At 37.6% G+C, this 18,256-nt stretch overlaps 1 protein-coding gene across 1 annotated transcript in view; it reads left to right on the top strand.

Moving 5' to 3' along the window:
• The window catches only part of FBXO16 (F-box protein 16), a 57,747-nt gene that overhangs the window by 30,232 nt on the left and 9,259 nt on the right, over nt 1-18,256 (top strand). The window contains exons 4-5 of the mRNA XM_006884930.1: nt 3,286-3,450; nt 12,275-12,507. Of these exons, the coding sequence (XP_006884992.1) occupies nt 3,286-3,450; nt 12,275-12,507 (398 nt within the window). The remainder of the gene's footprint in view (nt 1-3,285; nt 3,451-12,274; nt 12,508-18,256) is intronic.

Raw genomic sequence — 18,256 nt, 5'->3', positions numbered from 1 at the left:
GCTGCAGAGGGTCAAGGACTGTAGCCTCCAATATGGATTGAGGCTCAATGTCAAGAAGACAAAGATTCTCACCACTGACCAATTGGCAGCATCAGGATGTTTGGTGAAGAGATTGAGATTGTACACAGCTTTGGTTTGCTTGGTTCCACAGTCAACACTCTTGGCACCAGTAGCCAGGAAATTAAAAGGCGCATTGCCATGGGAAAGTCTGTTGTTAGGGACCTCTCCAGGGTACTGAAGAGCAGTGGTGTCACTCTGGAGACTAAGGTGTGTCTGATACAGGCCATGGTCTTCACAATCACTTGTTATGCATCAGAGAGTTGGACAATGACCAGGGAGAATAGAAGGAGAATTGATGCCTTTGAGCTATGGTGCTGGAGAAGAGTATTGAGAATACCATGGATTGCTAGGAAAACAGATTCATCCTTGAAAGGGTTAAACCGGGTGGCTCCTTGGAGGCAAGGATTCTGAGGCTCTGTCTAACATACTTTGGACATGTTGTGAGGAGAGACCGGTCCTTGGAGAAGGACATCATGCTTGGGAGGGTGGAGGGACAGTGCAGGAGGGGAAGACCCTCTATGAGATGGATTGATTCAGTGACTGGGATAATCGGGATGGGAGTGTCAGAGACCGTGCAATTGGCACAGAACAGAGCAATTTAGGGCTGTTGTACATAGGGGTCACTATGAGTCACAAGCGACTTGATGGCACATAACACCAACAACAACATGGATGTTAAAGTCAGCATTGTTTCGTTTCTATGTTGAATAAAAGCAAAACCAAAGTCAGTGCCACCATGTTAGTTCTAACCCTATAGGACAGAATAAAGGATCAGCAAAAGAGAGGAAGACCCTCAATGAGATGAATTGGCACAGTGGCTGCAAGAACGTGCTTAAGCACAGCAGAGATTGTGAGTGAGGTGTGGGATCAGGCAGGATTCTGTCCTGTTGTGCATAGTGTTACTAAGAGTTAGAGCAAGCTCGCTGGCACCTAACAACAGAATGCTGGCGAGCTTGTGGAGAAACTGGAACCCTTATTCACTGTTGGTGGGAGTGTAAAATGGTGCAATCACTATGGAAGGCAGTATGGCGCGTTCTCAAAAAGTTGAAAATAGAGATATCATTTGACCCAGCAATTCCACTACTGGGAATTTACCCTAAATAAACCAGAACTGCCACCCAAGCAGATAAATGCACACCTATGTTCATTGCAGCTTGGTTCATAATAGCAAAGAGTTGGAAACAACCTAAGTGTCCATCAACAAACGAATGGATTGAAAAGCTGTCGTATATTCACACAATGGAATACTATGCTGTATTGAAAAAGAAGGAACTCATAAAATATTATACAAAATGGGTGACCCTGGAGGATATTATGCTGAGTAAAATATCTCAGTCACAAAGGGACAAACACTGCATAATGTCACTGTTATAAAACAGGACTGACATCGGGATTAGGGGGAATCTAGGAAAAGAGGGTTTAAATAATGTATACTGCATTGAAACAGATGAGGGATAGAACTGTTTGAAGAGAATAAATGATTGGGTATTATTTTCATGACAGGAGTCCAGAATGAGAGCTTCAGGGGGAGTGGACTTGTGGTGGGGATTGTATAATAATGAAAAGGTTTTTTTCTTTTTTTAAATTTTTTTTTTTTTTTTACTTTTCAAAGAGAAAAACCAACTAGAGGAGGGGCAGGGAGGAAAGTGTACAGCAATGAATGAATATAAATCAAAAATCTCTGTAAACTTTAATTAAAATTTCAAGTTAAAAAAAGAAAAAAAACCCAATTTTTTTTCCTTCAGTCATTCATTGCCTTAGCTTTGAGATATATGGTATTTAAAATATCATGTCTTGCATCAGGCACACTTTGTTTAGTATTTAAATTGACATCCTTGCTCTTTAGCACTCTGGAAAGGTTCTTGACAGCAGATTTCCCCAAAGCAACACATCTTTTGATTTCCCCTTTTTTTTCTGGTAATTTTAATGAAAATTTAAAGAAACTTGGATCTCCATTCATTCATTGTTGCACATTTTTCTCCCTAACGTCACTTTAAAAAAATTCCTTCATTGTAGCATAGTTTTCTCCTTCTCCCCCACCCTTCTCCCAGTCCACTTTGCTATGTAACTCTTATTCTGAACTGTTGTCATACAAATAATGCCTAATTGTATATTTCTTTTAAATAGTTCTTTCTTTCATCTGTTGCAGCACAGTATTCATTATTTATCCCCTCTTTTCTTTGTTTCCCAACCCCCCGCCATGTCAGTCCTGCTTTATAACAGTTCTGTTATGCAGTATTTGTCCTTTTGTGACTGAGATATTTCACTCAGCATAATGTTCTCCAGGGTCACCCATGTTGTATAATATTTTGTGAGTTCTTTCTTTTCCAGTGCTGTGTAGTATCCCATTATATGAATATACAATCATTTTTCTATCCATTAATTTTTTCTTGGGCACTTAGGTTGCATCCATCTCTTTGTGATTGTGAATAATGAAGCAATTAACATGGGTGTGCAATATCTTTTGATTTCTTGACCACTTCTGTATGTATTGTTTGTGGATCCAAGTGAAAGGAAGTTGACAACTTTGGGTTTTTCTCAATCTATCATGATGTTACCTATTGGTCTAGTGAAAACATTTGATTCTTGATGTTATCCATATTGAAAACTATAGTCTTTGATCTTCTTCAGAAAGCACTTCAAGTCTTCTTCACTTTCTGCAAGCAAAATTGTATCACCTACATATTGCAGTTTGTTGATGAGTCTTCCTTTAGTCTTGATCTAGTCCAGCTTCTCAAATTTCTTCCTTAGCATACAGATTACATCAATATGATATACCGTATTGTACTATAAATGTATTCTATTCATACATTTATATTTAATTAAATTATAAAAATGGAGGAAAAAGGAAGTATACTATGAAAAATAAAATATATAAAACTGCGTTTATATAACCTTCTTGTGATCTTCAGGAAGTTCCAAATTCCAACAGAGATGCAAATTTTCTATTTACAAAATAAGAGTAGTAATTATACTTATATCCCTATGTGGCTAATAGATGTTCAATAAATAGTTAGCTTTAGTTTTAAGTCTGAATTAGCATTTAAAGTAAACCATGTTGCTGAATAGGAAGCACATGAGGTCAGAAATAAAAAATTACATTGTGAATTCAGAGGAAAAGAACAAAAAAAATAAATTATCTCAGAGGATAACAGTTCAAATATTCAGAAAGTAAGCATGCAAAAACAATAAACTTCTTGGTTTTTTTTAATTTTCTTTTTTCAGGTGAGCTGGCACTGGAAAAATTTAACAGAACTGGATCAACTCTGGATGCTCAAATGTTTACGGTTTAACTGGTACATCAATTTTTCTCCTACTCCGTTTGAGCAGGGCGTATGGAAGAAACACTATATTAAAATGGTGAAAGAACTTCGTGTTACCAAGCCTAAGGTAAACAAGGGGATGTGAACTTACTAAAACTGACTGATTATTACTATTTATTCTTAGAAAGGGCTTCTCATGTGGCCTTTTACATGGTGTTGCTTTGCTAACCTGAATGTCAGCAGATTCTCCTCAGCAGAAAGGTGGGCAATCTCCCCTAATGCTATTTTCAGCCTCTGAAAGCGCAGCTGCAGAGTTGGGCCCCACAAGTAAGGGCATATTTCAATAGAAATACACTATGCCTTTAAAATTCTCTTTTTATCTGAGAACGTGACTGTGCTTTTCAATATATTGTGTCAGCTGAGAACTCTCCTGACATCCTCAAACCGCACATTACCCAGAAAGTTAGAAATGTGCACATTCTCCCTTTGTCCGATTTCTTGCCTTTCTATAATGGTACTTGAGACATGAGTATTTCATAATTCTAGCAGCTGCACTGGAGTTTATTTTTTGCTCCGGTTAGAACGAAATGCTTGCTCATTTACCAAATAAATGAGTAATTACACAAGATCACAATGAACACATGAAGTTTTCAAGCTGGAAAAGAATGGGACAATGTATTTATGTTACAATCATAAAAGCAAATAATACGAGAATAATTTCTCTAGTGAATTTCTATGCATTATAATCACTGTTTATGCTTATTCTTATAGTTACCATTAATTATATAACTTCTAGGAAATTTCTATGGGCCTTTTCCCTACAGCATGCCGAGTTCTCTAATCATGCAGTTATGTGTCATTTTATGCAGTAGATGAGCTCCTGAAAAATTGTATGAAAATTAATTTTTAAATTATTTTAAAACCACAGGGGATGTTATATTCTATGAAAAAGCTCTGCAGTGAAGCCTTTAAAAAGGGGAAAATTCTTCTGCAGCATAAATAATCAAGTCTTAACTTACTCATTTAGATTGAAGTTTTATTGTATTAAAGCAGAATTCATCTGCATTAAATACAATAGCAAGCTTTGTTGCATAATTTATATTATTACAATAGTATGATAAACTAATCTTTCTGATTTCAATAATTTGTGTGATCCTGTGAAAATATTTTCCCCCTAAAATAAAAAATTTAACCTGTAGTGTTAGAAAAGTTCTTTTAAAAATTTCCATAGCTCTGTCTTCTTAGAAAGCCTTCCTATGTCTTAATCTCAGCTGGGAGAAGGAGGAGCATTCAGTAGCTGGAGCTCAGCTTGTTGGGAAAAGGTAAAGAAAAGCAATAAACTCATTTATGACATGAAAAGAGGTTTCTGATTATTACATATAACACTGACTTTAGTACATGAGTTAGTATCTTTTCTTATAAGAAACTGAGGCATAAACATAATGAATTGAAATAATTAATAGCTTTGATGCATAACATTTTCTTTCTTTGGTGTTAAAAGTCTTTAAGAACTAATTTGCTATATTAAGCCAAAATTTATCTGCTAAAGAAACAGACCTAAGTAAAAAAAACTAAAGTTAATAGACTCATCTCAATATGCTTGTGTGGTTTGTCTAACTCCCTGTAAAGTGGCTGCAGTGGTAATGTATCTGGGTAGCCACAATATTGTTGTTGTTGTTGTTGTTGTTGTTGTTATTATGTGCCATTGAGTGAGAACTGACATATAACTGACACTGCAACCTGTTTTCAGAGTCTGTAAATTATATGGGAGGAGGTTGCTCATCTTTTTCCCACACAGTGGCTGGTGGGTTTGAAGTTCCTGGTGCCTTGACAGTGTAACTCCTTACCCACTAAGCCACCAGAGCTCTCTAGGAAGTCACATGGGACAACATAATTTATCTTTCCTCAAACATCATCACAGATAGGTAGTCTTTCCCAGAGGCGCAAGGTTCAAATCCACCAGATGCTCTGCCGAGGAAGGAGGGAAAATCTCCTCCTGTACCAGTCAGATCTGATTTGATGGTACACACAAAAAAAATAATAATAAAATTTTTAAAAAAAGATAGGTAGTCTTCTCCTATTGTGATTTACAGCCTCAGGGTCATTGTGAATCACAATAAATTGTAGTGGGTTTGAGTTACTTGTGTGGTTGGTTGTATTTGGTTTTGTTTTGTTCTTAAATTACACATTTAAAGATGAAATAATGCCACTTCTACATAATTATTTTTCTGAAACTAGAGAAAAGGCAGTAGTTCCCAATCTATTACAATAATACTAAAAGCAAGCAAAGGGGGGAAAAAACCCAACCCGATAGACTTATATCCCTCATGAACATAGACCCGAAAATCCTTTAACAGTATTAGCAAACTAACCCTAGTAATATCTAAAAAGACTAATGCATAATGATAAAGTGAGATTCTTTCCAGAAAGTAGTGTTGGTATGTGGCTGTTGAGTACCAATCCATAGTCAGAACCAATCCATAGTCAGAATCAATCCATAGCAGACCTTCAATGGGTTTTCAGAGGCAAAAAGTGCCTTGGGATAAGATAGTATTTAAAGTTGGTATTGTTGTTGTTGTTATGTGCCATCGAGTCGTTTGCGACTCATGGCGACCCTATGTACAACAGCCCTAAACCCTCCTCTATCCTGTGCCAATCTCATTGCCTCCGACACACCCATCCCAATTACCCCAGTCACTGAATCAATCCACCACATAGAGGGTCTTCCCCTCCTTCTCTGTCCCTCCACTCTGCCCTCCTCTCCAAAAACCTGTCTCTCCTTACAACATGTCCAAAGTGTGTCAGGCGAAGCCCCAGAATCCTTGCTTCCAAGGAGCAGCCTGGTTTAATCCTCTCTAGGATGAATCTATTTGTTTTCTTGGCAGTCCATGGTACATTCAATACTCTTCTCCAGCACCACAGCTCAAAGGCGTCGATTCTCCTTCTATCCTCCCTAGTCATTGTCCAACTCTCTGATGCATATAGTATTTAAAAAAATAAAATTTTATAGATATAAAAAAATAGAGATGTGGATGGTGGGGAGAAATCACACAATTCAATGGGTGGATGGAGGGGGTAAAAAAATGGAAAAGATCCTGTGGGAACCTGACAAGATGCAGTAATGGTGGGCATAAATAATGGTGGTCATTTATTTTATAGAACACAATGTATGAGAATGATTTTATGAAGCATAATGTCAATGAAGGAGCAGGAGAAACACACATACCCCCAGAATACCCCACTATGTACATGAATGAAGCACAATGTATATGAATAATTATAAGTATACTAATAAAGAGAAAAAAATAAGTATCTATTAAAAAGCAATCCCCCTCCACAAAAAAAGGGATTAGCTGATAATGCTGCATATTGTTTGTTGTTATTATGTGCCTCTGAGTCATCTGAGACTCGTAGGGACCCTATGTACAACAGCTGTAAACCCTACTCCATCCTGTGCCAATCTTACGTTCTCCAACACACCTACCCCAATTACCCTAGTCACTGAATCCATCTCACTGAGGGTCTTCCTCTCTTGCACTGGCTGTCCCTCCACCCTCCCAAGCATGATGTGCCTCTCAAAGGACTGGAGGACAACCACCTGGCCAACTGGCTGGAAGAGATTTGTTCCCATTTCAAAGAAAGGTGATCTGACAGAGTGTGGACATTATTGAACAATATCATTAATATCACATGCGAGCAAGATTCTGCTGAAGATTATCCAAAAAATGACTGGAACAGCACATCAGCAGAGAACTGCTGGAAGTACAGGCTGGATTTAGAAGAGACCATGATACGAGGAATATTGTAGCTAATTTTAGATGGATCTTGGCTGAAAACAAGGAATACCAGAGGAACGTCTGTGTTTCATTGACTATGCAAAGGCTTTTGACTGTGGACTACAATAGTGGCTGACTCTGAGAAAAATGAGAATCCCAGAACATTTGATTATGCTAATATGAAACCTATACTTAGACCAGAAAGTAACCATCAGGACAGAGCAGGGAAACACTGCATGGTTCAAAATTGGGAAGGGTGTATGCCAGGGATGTGTTCTGTCTCCATACCCATTCAATCTATAGCAGAACAGACTATCTGGGAGGCTGGGCTCTGTGAGGAGAAATGTGGCATCAGGATTGGAAGAACACTCATCAACAATCTGCATTATGAAGGTGACACAACCCTACTTGCTGAAACGGAGGAGGATCTGAAGCGCCAGCTGCAGAAGGACAAGGACTGCAGCCTTCAATATGGATTGAAGCTCAATATCAAGAAAACGTTCTCTAATGCTGCATAGGTAAAAAGAAAGAGCTCATGGGCTTTAGCTCTTTGGTTTGGGGGTTTAGGGTCATGGTTCGATGCATCATTACAGTTAACTGGCATAGTAAAGTGTTCAGTCTTTCTGTTCTACCTCTTACTGCATAGTGTCCAGAGTCTTAAAAGTTTGTAAGTGACCATCCAAGAGACCAGCAATTGATCTCTATTGACTAGAGTAACACAGAAAAGGGAAAGTCAGGAATTGTAGGGTAGGGAATGTGTGACTAATTGCCTCCAGGAACAATTACCTCCTTTGCCCTAAGACCAGAAGAACTGCATGATGCCCAACTAGTAATACTGAATATTTTGATCAGAGAGTTCATAGACAAATTCTGACCAAAAGGGGGAAGATGCCAAGCAGAGACTCTAGACTCTAACAATGGGCTCAAACATGTCAGAGATCATGAAGAAGGTGCAAGATAAAACAAGGTTCTTAGCTGGTCTTTTTGATGTTCAACTACAGCTATGAGTTGTAGTTCATTCAACAACACAAAACAACAAGAATTTGATTTTCTGGAACCATGGAGGTTGGATTAATCCTGAAACTGTTGTGCTGAGATTATCTTTAAACTTTAAGCCAAAGATAGCTCCTGAAGTCTATTTAAAACCAAATAATAGTTTAGCTTAACTATTAAAAAATGTTTGTCTTGAAAAAAATTTTCTGTGTAGCATCAAATTGACAATAGCAACTCCAGAGATTAAGTAGAAACAATAGAAGATAGTGAGTTTAAACAACACCATATCAGCAGTAGTCAAGAAATCAAAAGACAAAGACATTGGGAAGTGTTGCATTGGGAAAGTTTGTTGTTAAAGACCTCTTTAAAGTGCTAAACAGCAAGAATATCAGTTTCAAGACTATGGTGTTTCTGATTCAAGTCATTGTATTTAATTGTTTTGTATGTATCTGAAGACCAAGGAAGAATCCATGGTTTTGAGTATCATGTTAGATAAGAGTTTTTATATTTTATGAATTTCCAAAAGAAAAAACCACAGATCTGTGTTGGAGTAAGTGTGGCTCCTTAGAGGCAAAGATGCTGAAACTTTTTTCATACGTTGAGCATAATATCAGGAAGTGCTAGTCCTTAGAGAAAAACATTATGCTGGGAAATGTAAAATGGCAGAGAAAAGCGGAATATCATCAATAAGATGGATTACATAGTGACTGTAACAATGGACTTCAACATGGTAGAAATCATGTGGATGGTTCAGGATCAGATCTGTTGTTCATAAGGTTGCAATGAATCAGAGTTTGATAGTAGACTTGATGGCATTTACCAGTAATTAAAGATTCTGCTAAAACTTTTTTTTTTTACCATAGAGACCAGGTCTTTGTTTAATTGTCTTCTGTTGGAAAATCAGTTAATGCAACTCTATGGAAGTAGGGAAATTGATACCCAGTGATAAAAAAAAGTTGAATTTGATTATAAAAAAAAAGAAGATAGTGAGTTTATAATAATAAGGCACAACTCAAAAAAGGAGAACAGAATGATTGTACTACTTGAAAAATATAATCAGTGTCACTAAATTGTATGTCTAGAAACTGTTAAATTTCTGTATGTTTGCTACATATATTCTCAAAAATAGCACAATAAAATTTAAAATAAAAAATATTTTAAAAGAAAAATAGGTATGGGCATTGTAGTATATGCAACAACAACAAAAAGCATTTAATAGAATTCAGTGCCCATTTATGATGCCACCCCAGGGGGGGAAAAAAAACCAAACCAGTCCTCAGAATAACTTCTGCTGACATTAACAGGAAAATTTGGTTTACTTACTATAATAAAGCGTGATCATTGATTTTGTTACTTTTTTGTTAAAGTGTCAAGCTTTTTTTTTTACTTTCCAGAATTAATGATGACTATTTCTATATAATTACTAGCATTTGTATCTAAAGTTTTCCCCCTGAAGTTGGTTTTTATTATTGTCATGTATTATTTATTCCCAACAGTATTAAACTCGACTGCCTCTGGCAAAAACAGATACCAGATTTAATTAAATATTAAGCTCAGGAAAATGAATGTCCATTCTAAATGAGACTTGCATGAAATATTTAATACTGGTAACCAGTAATGAGCTGTCAATTATATACATCTAAAATATCTTCTTAATAATATAACTTGGCAATAAGTAAGTATTTATTAAGCACTGTTATGTGTTAAAAGGGGCCCTGGTGCCACAGTGGTTAAGGGCTTGTATGCTAACGAAAAGGTTAGCTGCCCAATGTGAGAAGGATGTGGCTCTCTGCTTCTGCAAAGACCACAGCCTTGGACACCCACTAAGGCAGTTCTACGGTATGCTTTATAAAGTCGTTATAAATTTACTTGACGGCAATAGGCTTGGGTGTTTTGGTTATTAAAGACAGCATACTGGGAAAGGTAGAGGGCCTGAGAAAAAGAGGAAGACTCTCAACATAGATTGACCCAGTGACTTTATCAGTGGGCTCCAGCATATCAGAGATTGTGGGCATGGTGCAGCATAGGTTCAGAGGTGTTGTTCACAGGGTCTCTAACTCGTAGTCAACTTGATTGCACCTAACAGCAACAGCAGCATTTCCTAGAGTCTAGAGGTATAGAGGTCCTGGCTCTGCTTCAAGAAACCTAAGGAAGTTGCTGCCATCCTAAAGGCAAGTGGTTCAATCGACTAGGTGCCCTGCAGGAGAAAGATGGCCAGTTTTATCCTGTGCAAGTTACAGCCCCTGAAAACCCACTGGAGGGTCAGCTATGAGTTGGTTCCAACTTGATGGCACATAACAGCAACAGTTTATGTCCCAGGACATGGCAAAATAAATAATTATAACACTGATTAAATGTTTCCCTGGAGTAGCAGTGTATACAAAGAGCAGTTGGAAAAACTAATACTGTTCAGAGAAATGGGGGGATTTCTTGATTTTCCCAAACAACCTAAGAAAACCAATTTACCAAGCAAGGCTTCTTTAATCTCTTAAAGAACAAAAATTAAGCCCTTAATGGCTTCTCAACATACCAATAATGTCATTCCCTTAGGCCACAATCTTATAAAAGCATTATGCATTTCATATACTCACACACGTACAAAAAAACCTCAATTTTGGAAATAAGATCAGAAATGTCTTTTGGGAATAGTTGGGAGTTTCATACCTGATAAAAATCTATAAACGACCCTGAGGTGAATCTAAGATATGACAGGTAGGGCACATGCCTTGGGCAACATAGGAGGGGAGGGGTGGGAATCAGTAAGCAGTTTCTATTAACCATCTCAGTTTTCATCACCAGCAGTGAGAGATCACTCAGCAAGTCACAATTAAAGCTTTAACATTTGAAAGCCTCCCTGGGTCAATGCAGGCCAGGCTGTGTGATCTTGCTTTGCTGAATGTAGAAAGAGATGAAACTGAAAAAGAAAATAACACTTTGAGCATATCACAGGCCAATTTTCATCAGTGAAAGCAAGGAAGGTGTAGAGGTAATTTTCATGTACAGCTGTCCCTGAATTTCTGTGAGGATTGGTACCAGAACCCCTGAGGATTCCAAAGTATAAGAATGTTCAAGTCTCTTCTATAAAATTGTATTTGCATATAAATGACACATATCCTCCTATAATCTTTAAATCTGGATTGTGTGTAATAACTAATGCAAAGTAATTTGCTATGCAAATAGCACTGTTCTCCCTCTCAGCCTTTGAGGGGGCTCTGGTAGCTTAGTGGTAAGGAATTGCACTGCCAATCCAAGGGCATATGGTTCAAATCCCACCTGCTGTCTCAATGATACATAAAAGCTGTTGAGAGGTTGCTTCGACTATTTCCTTTCCCCAGAATATTTTGTATCCATGGAAGGTTGAATGTTTGGCTGCAGAACCCTTGAATATAAAGAACTTGGTTTAGTTCTGTTGTGAGTCAAACTATTAATGAGCTTGACTTGTAATGGTGAAATTCATTGTCAGGAGTGGATTTCAACTCCTAGCAGCCCTCTATCAATTTTCTGAGCCTGTAAATCTTAACAAGAGAAGACTGCCCAGTAAACATGGGTATCCTTATATCTACTTAGGTGGCAGTTCTGGTTTATTTAGGGTATATTTCTAGTAGTGGAATTGATAAGTCTGTTTCCAACTTTTTGGGAATGTACCATACAGCCTTCCATAGTGGTTGCACCATTTTACACTCCCACCAACGGTGAATAAGGGTGTCAGTTTCTCCACAACCTTGCCAGCATTTGTTGTTTGCTGCTCTGTTGAATTTTGCTATTCTTACTGGGCTGAAATGATATCTCATAGTTGTTTTTTCTGTTGGGTTTCCTAGGCTGTCAATCTCAATGGGAGATGATGCCTCATCTTTATCCTGCAGGCAGCCAGTGGTTTGGAACTGCTGACCTTTTGGTTAGCAGCCCAACACTTAATTAGTTTTTCCTATCCCCAATTTCCTCTTCTGCAAAATGAGACTAATAATGATTTCAGGGATCACCCTACAGGGTTTTTGTGACATTTAAATGAGCTTATGCATGAATTCTTGTCTGAGGTAGAGTCTTTCTCATAGCAAGTACTCACTGAATATCCACTGCTATAATCATTATGACCAACATAATTACTATGATTATAAGAGTTATTTCTGTACTGTTGTTGTTCTAGTGTATTGAAAACATAAATAATTAACTTTATTCTTCTAGACTCCTCTGAAGGATAGCTTTGTAATTGCTGATGTTCAGCCTATTGCAAGCAGCTCTCTGGAGGAAAAGCAATCTCCTTCATCAGCTTTTAGACCTTCTTCCTCTTTAAGAAAGAAGAATAGCCCAGGGGAGAAAGAACTCCCTCCTTGGCGATCCTCTGACAAGCATCCCACTGACATCATTCGTTTCAATTACTTAGACAATTGTGACCCCATCGAGCAAGGCTGGCAGGGGTAAGTAGCTCTCTGCCCTTCTCATCTTCTTTGCTTCGAGGAACAATTTATTGGCACTTCAGTATATGAAGAGATGAAAAGAGAATTCCCTGTGAAATACAAAAGCTTTTCCATATATGGAGGCAAAAAGTAATTGAAATGTAAAATTCACTGTTAGGAAATCTGCCCTGTTCATTATTGTTTCTTTGCATTTTTGTGACTGTAATCAATATAATGACAGCTTCTTTTAATATTTTAATACCTCTAATTCCAGTAAAACATGATAGGGCTCATGCTAGCTTTTCCTCTTTCTGTATTTGTACTTCTCTTCAATAGGGAAAACCTGGCTCTCAGTATATTTTCTTGTATATTATCTTATACATGTACTTAATATATCCTTATGCCTTTGACCATCCCAGACTACAAAAGTGGTAATTTAAAAAAAAAAGTAGTAATTTCAGAATTGCTAACCCATATCATTATTTTTAGAAAAATCTAAAGAAATCAAAAGACGAATTAATTGCATTAGGTAAATTTGTCAGGGACCTCTCCAGAGTACTGAGAAGCAATGATGTCAGTCTAGAGACTAGGGTGCATCTGATCCAGTCTATGGTTTTCACAATTACTTTTTATGCTTCGAGAGCCGGAGAATGACTAAGGATGATAGAAGAAGAATTGATGATTCCTTTGAGTTGTGGTGCTGGAGAAGAGTCTTGAACATACCATGGACTGCCAAGAAAATAAATAAATCTGTCTTGGAGAGGGTGAAACCAAGTTTTTCCTTGGAGGCTAGGATTTCAAAGCTTCATCACACATACTTTGGGCATGTGGTCAGGAGGGACTGATCCTTGGAGAAGGACATCATGCCTCTAAGGGTGGAGGTCAGCCAGCACAGGAGAGGAAAACCCCAGATGAGATTAATTGACCCAGTAACAAGGGCAATGAAGATAGGTTTATCAGAGTCAGCGAGAGTGACTCAGGACAGGGCAGGCTTCAGAGCTATTGTACACAGAATCACTATGAGTGCAGGCGACTTGATAGCACATAACAACAACAAGTAGAATTCAAGATTTGCTTATGATTCATTTTGCCGTTTATCTGAGAGTATACAGTAAAAAATCCTATGGGTTCTTCTAGTTACCCCCTTCAATATGGTTCTTCTAATTACCCCCTTCAGCATGGTTCTAAAATTAAAACTATGGAAAGGGAAACTCTGATACTACCCTCTTCCTCCTTACTCAAAGCTTTGCCTTCATTTTTCCACCATGTTCCCTGGGTGGAAATGTTACTTGTTTCTGGATTATCCTTCCAGTGTTGCGTTTTTGAACAAAGTTGCATTGAGATACAATTCTTCAACTATCTGGTTGGCAAAGAAAGTTTAAAGTTTGACAGGATATTCCGGGCTCAGAAGACTGTAAAGAAGCAGGTGCTCTCATAGACTGCTGATAGGAATGCAGAAGGGACACAAACGGCAAGAGAGACATCTCAACATCAAGAAAACAGAAACCAGCACAATGAACCAACAGGTGACACCATGATAAATGGAGAAAAGATTACAGTTGTCAAATATTTAATCGTACGTGGATCCATGCTGGGAAAAAAAGTAGATCAGTGAAAAAGAGGAAGACCCTCAACACAATGGATTGACTGTTATTGCAAAATGGGCTTGAGCATGGAGGTGATCAGAAGGACATTGCAAGATAGGACAAGATTTGGATCTGTTGTTCATAGGGTCATTAAAAGTTGTAGTCAATTGGATAGCATCTAACAACAAGAACAATAACAAAAATGCACGTGTGTGTTTACCTCTGAGCCCAGCAAGCCTTCTCTAGGAACCAATTTTGAAAATAACAAAATTATTATACCATTTTTTGTGATTTTAGAATATTATAAACAATCTAAGTGCTCATACTCGAAAGGTTCTAGACATGGATGTAAAACAATTGAGATCTCCGGTTATGGAAATTGAAAGCCTGCAAACCAGTGCATGAGGAAGAATGTCTCTTTTGACTATTTGGCAATCTTTAAAGAAAAGAATAGGATTTTGGAGGTAGTTAAAGTAACAATTGATATAAAATTAACAGTTTTAACAAAAGAAAGACTAGAATCAATAAAATTAAGAAGCTGTCGGTGTTTTGGATATAAAATTAACAGTTTTAACAAAAGACTAGAATCAATAAAACGCCAAAGCTGTTGGTGTTTTAGATGCTGCTGTTATTGTTGTTAGATGGTATAGAGTCACCTAGGGCTCATAGCAACCCTATGAATAGTAGACCTGAACCTTGATTTATCCTATGCCATCTTTATCATCTCTGATACACTCAAGCTTCTTGTTACAGGCTCTGCTACTATCAATCCATCTTGTTAAGGGTCTTCCTTTATTTTGCTGACCCTCCACCTTTACAAACATAATATGCTTTTCCAAGGACTAGCCACTCCTGTTAACATTCCCAAAGTATATGAGATGAAGGTTCATCATCCTTGCCTTTAAGGAACAACATGATTGCACTTTCTCCAAGACATTTATTTATTCTTTTTGTAGTCCATGGGATATGTAGTATTCTTCTCCAAAACAACTTAAAAAAAAAAAAAAGCTTCTGTCTTCCTTAGTCATTGTCCAACATGTAGATGCATAACAACTAACTGAAATGACTATGGCCTGAATCAGGTGCACTCTAGTCTTTAAGTTGACATTGTTGATCCTTAACACAATGGAGTGACCCTTAACAGCAGATTTCCCCAATGCAGTGCATCTTTTGATTTCTTGATTGTTGGTACCACAGGTGTTGATTGTGAGTTCAATAAGATGAAATCATTGACAACTTTAATCTTTTCTCCATCTTTCATTATGTTGCCCATTGGCTGGGTACTGAGGATTTTTGTTTTCTTAATGTTGAGGTGTAATTCATATTGAAGGCTATATAGTCTTTGATCTTCTGCAGCAATCAATGTTGTGTCATCTGCATAATGCAAGTTGTTGATCAGTCTTCCTCCAATCTAGACACTAAATGCTTCTTCATAAAGTCCAACTTCTCTAATGATTTGCTGAGTAGACAGATTAAATAGGTATAAAGAAAGATATAGCCCTGACACCCACCTTTCTTGATTTTAAACAGTGTTCTAGGGAAAGTTGGGAAATGACAGCCTCTTTAATAAATAGTGCTAGCAAAACTGGACAATCATCTGCAGAAAACTGAAGCAGGACCCACACCCCATACCATACACAAAAAAACCAGTTAAAGGTGGACCAGTGACCTAGAAATAAAACCAAAGACTATAAAGTTTAACAGAGGAAAAACTAGGAGCAACTCTAAGCCCTAATCTGGGGCATAAACAGACTTTCAAGCATAACTAAAAACCTATAACCAGGAAAAGATAAAATGGATGAAAGGGACCATCTAAAAGTCAAATCCTTATGCACATCAAAAGACTTCTCCAACAAGGTAAAAAGGAAGCCCCACACTGGGTAAAAAATATTTGGCAATAACTCATCTGATAAAGGACTCATATCCATAATTTACAGAATAGTCCAGCATCTAAACAAGAAAAAGGCAAACAATCCAATCCAAAAATGGGCACAAGATGTGAATAGGAACTTCATCAAAGAGGAAAATCAATAAACACATGAAAAATGTTTAAAATCCCTCCTTATTAGAGATATGCTAATCAAAACAACGAGATGCTATCTCACCCCAGCAACAATAGCAAAGTTCAACAGGACAGCAGATGGCAAATGCTGGCAAGCATATGGAGATTGGAACTCTTATTCATTGTTGATAGAACTGTAAAATGCTACAACCATTATGGAAGGCAGTCTGATGCTTCCTTAAAAATCTGGAAATAGGTGTACCATTTGACCCATCTATCCTACTAGTGGGAATATACCCTAAAGAAATTAGAGCTTTGACACAAATCGATGTATGCACACCCATGTTTATTGGAGCATAGCAAATAACGAAGAAAGGGAAGCAGCCCAAGTGCCCAAGAACATATGAATGGATAAAAAAACAGTGGTACAACTATAGATATCATCCCACCCCAGTAAGAATAGCAAAATTTAACAGAACAACAAACATCAAATGCTCGTGAGATTGTGGAGAAACTGGAAACCTTATTCACTATTGGTGGGCATGTAAAATGGGGCAACCACTATTGAAGGCTGTATGGCACTTTCTCAAAAAGTTGGTAATAGAAATACCATTTGACCCAGCAATTCCACAACTGGGAATTTACCCTAAAGAAACCATAACTGCTACCCAAGCAGATTTATGCACACCCATGTTTATTGCAGCTTTGTTCACAATAGCAAAGAGCTGGAAACAACCCAAGTGCCCATCAACAAACGAATGGATAGAGAAACTGTGGTATAACAATGTTATACTATGTGGCATTGAAAAATAAGGAACTCCTGATATGTTATGCAAAATGGATGACCCTGGAGGACATTATGCTGAGTGAAATAGCTCAGTCACAAAAGGACAAATATTGCATAGGGCCACTGTTGTAAAACAGAACTGACACTGGGGTTGAGCGAAAACAGAAGGGGAGGAATGATGTATATTGCATTGAAATAGATGAGGGAGAGACTGTTTAAAATAAATATGTGGATGGGTATTCTTGTCATTACAGAAGTCCAGAGTGAAGGCTGCATAGTGGAGTGGAGGGATTGCATAACAATGAAAGAGTTTTTCTTTTTTTTTTTTCAAAGAGAAGAGTGAATTGGGGGGGAGGCAGAAAAGTGCAACAATGAATAATTGGAAATCCTAAGTCTCTGTAAACTTTCAATAAAATTAATTTAAAAAAAATATGTCAATTGATGAAAAAAAAACTGGTACATTCACACAGTGGAATATTATACAGCATTGAAAAACCGACTTGTTAAACACTGTACAATCTGGATGACATGCTGAATGAAATATCACAGTTACAAAAGGACAAATACTGAGTAAGACAAAAAATAGGATGGACACAGGGAGGGGGAACAGGAAAAGAGTGGCTTGATAATGAAATCTGCACTGGAATAGGTGAAGGGAAGGACTATCTTAAAGGAATAGATCATTAGGCATTAGATGTATGACAGTTAACAATCTGGAACAAGGCATGCTCCTCACAGACAAGTGGAGAAGGGGGTTGGGAAAGGGGAGAGGGGAAATGTGTATCAAGAAATAAATGAAAACCCAATTTTTCTGTAAACTTTCATGAAAATCACAATTCTGAAAAGGAAAATAATAATTCCAAGGCCCAGATGATAATGGTATTATATTCAAATACAAGTTTTTAAGTTCCTTGCTCTCAGAAATACTGCCTACTGCCTGGGGGGGAAAGAAACATTTCTTTCAATACTCTGAGTCTACTTAATGATGCTTTAGGACATGCTCCTTATGTAGATAATCAAAATCAACATGTGAAAGTGATCTACCCACTTCCTAATATAACAACTGTAACTCATGCTACTGATCGAGGTGGACTCGACACCTCTGTTCAGGCAATGGCTGCAGCAGTTTGAGGTGTAGTGTAAATGATGCAATTTCTGGGAGAATGATAGTATGCTTCAGTGTTTCTGAGACATTGCCTCTTTCTGGGAGGGAGGTCTAGGAAAAAGCATCTGTACTTGAGGGAAGGATAAATTACTAAGTCATATGAACATACGCCAGCATTTGATCAGGAAAATCTTTTTTTATATAATTTCGTTATTTTTCATTTCAATGAACATCTGCAGAGATTTTGGAATTCCATTCATTCATTGTTGCACCCCTCTCCCCCCCCTCCC

The sequence above is a fragment of the Elephantulus edwardii genome, unplaced genomic scaffold (assembly GCF_000299155.1).
Source record: "Elephantulus edwardii isolate Elephantulus edwardi_28Jun2011 unplaced genomic scaffold, EleEdw1.0 scaffold00038, whole genome shotgun sequence".
In the NCBI taxonomy this organism is placed as follows: Eukaryota; Metazoa; Chordata; class Mammalia; order Macroscelidea; family Macroscelididae; genus Elephantulus; species Elephantulus edwardii.
The sequence above is the reverse complement of the archived record's forward strand: the minus strand, read 5'-3'. Positions and strand labels throughout refer to the sequence as shown.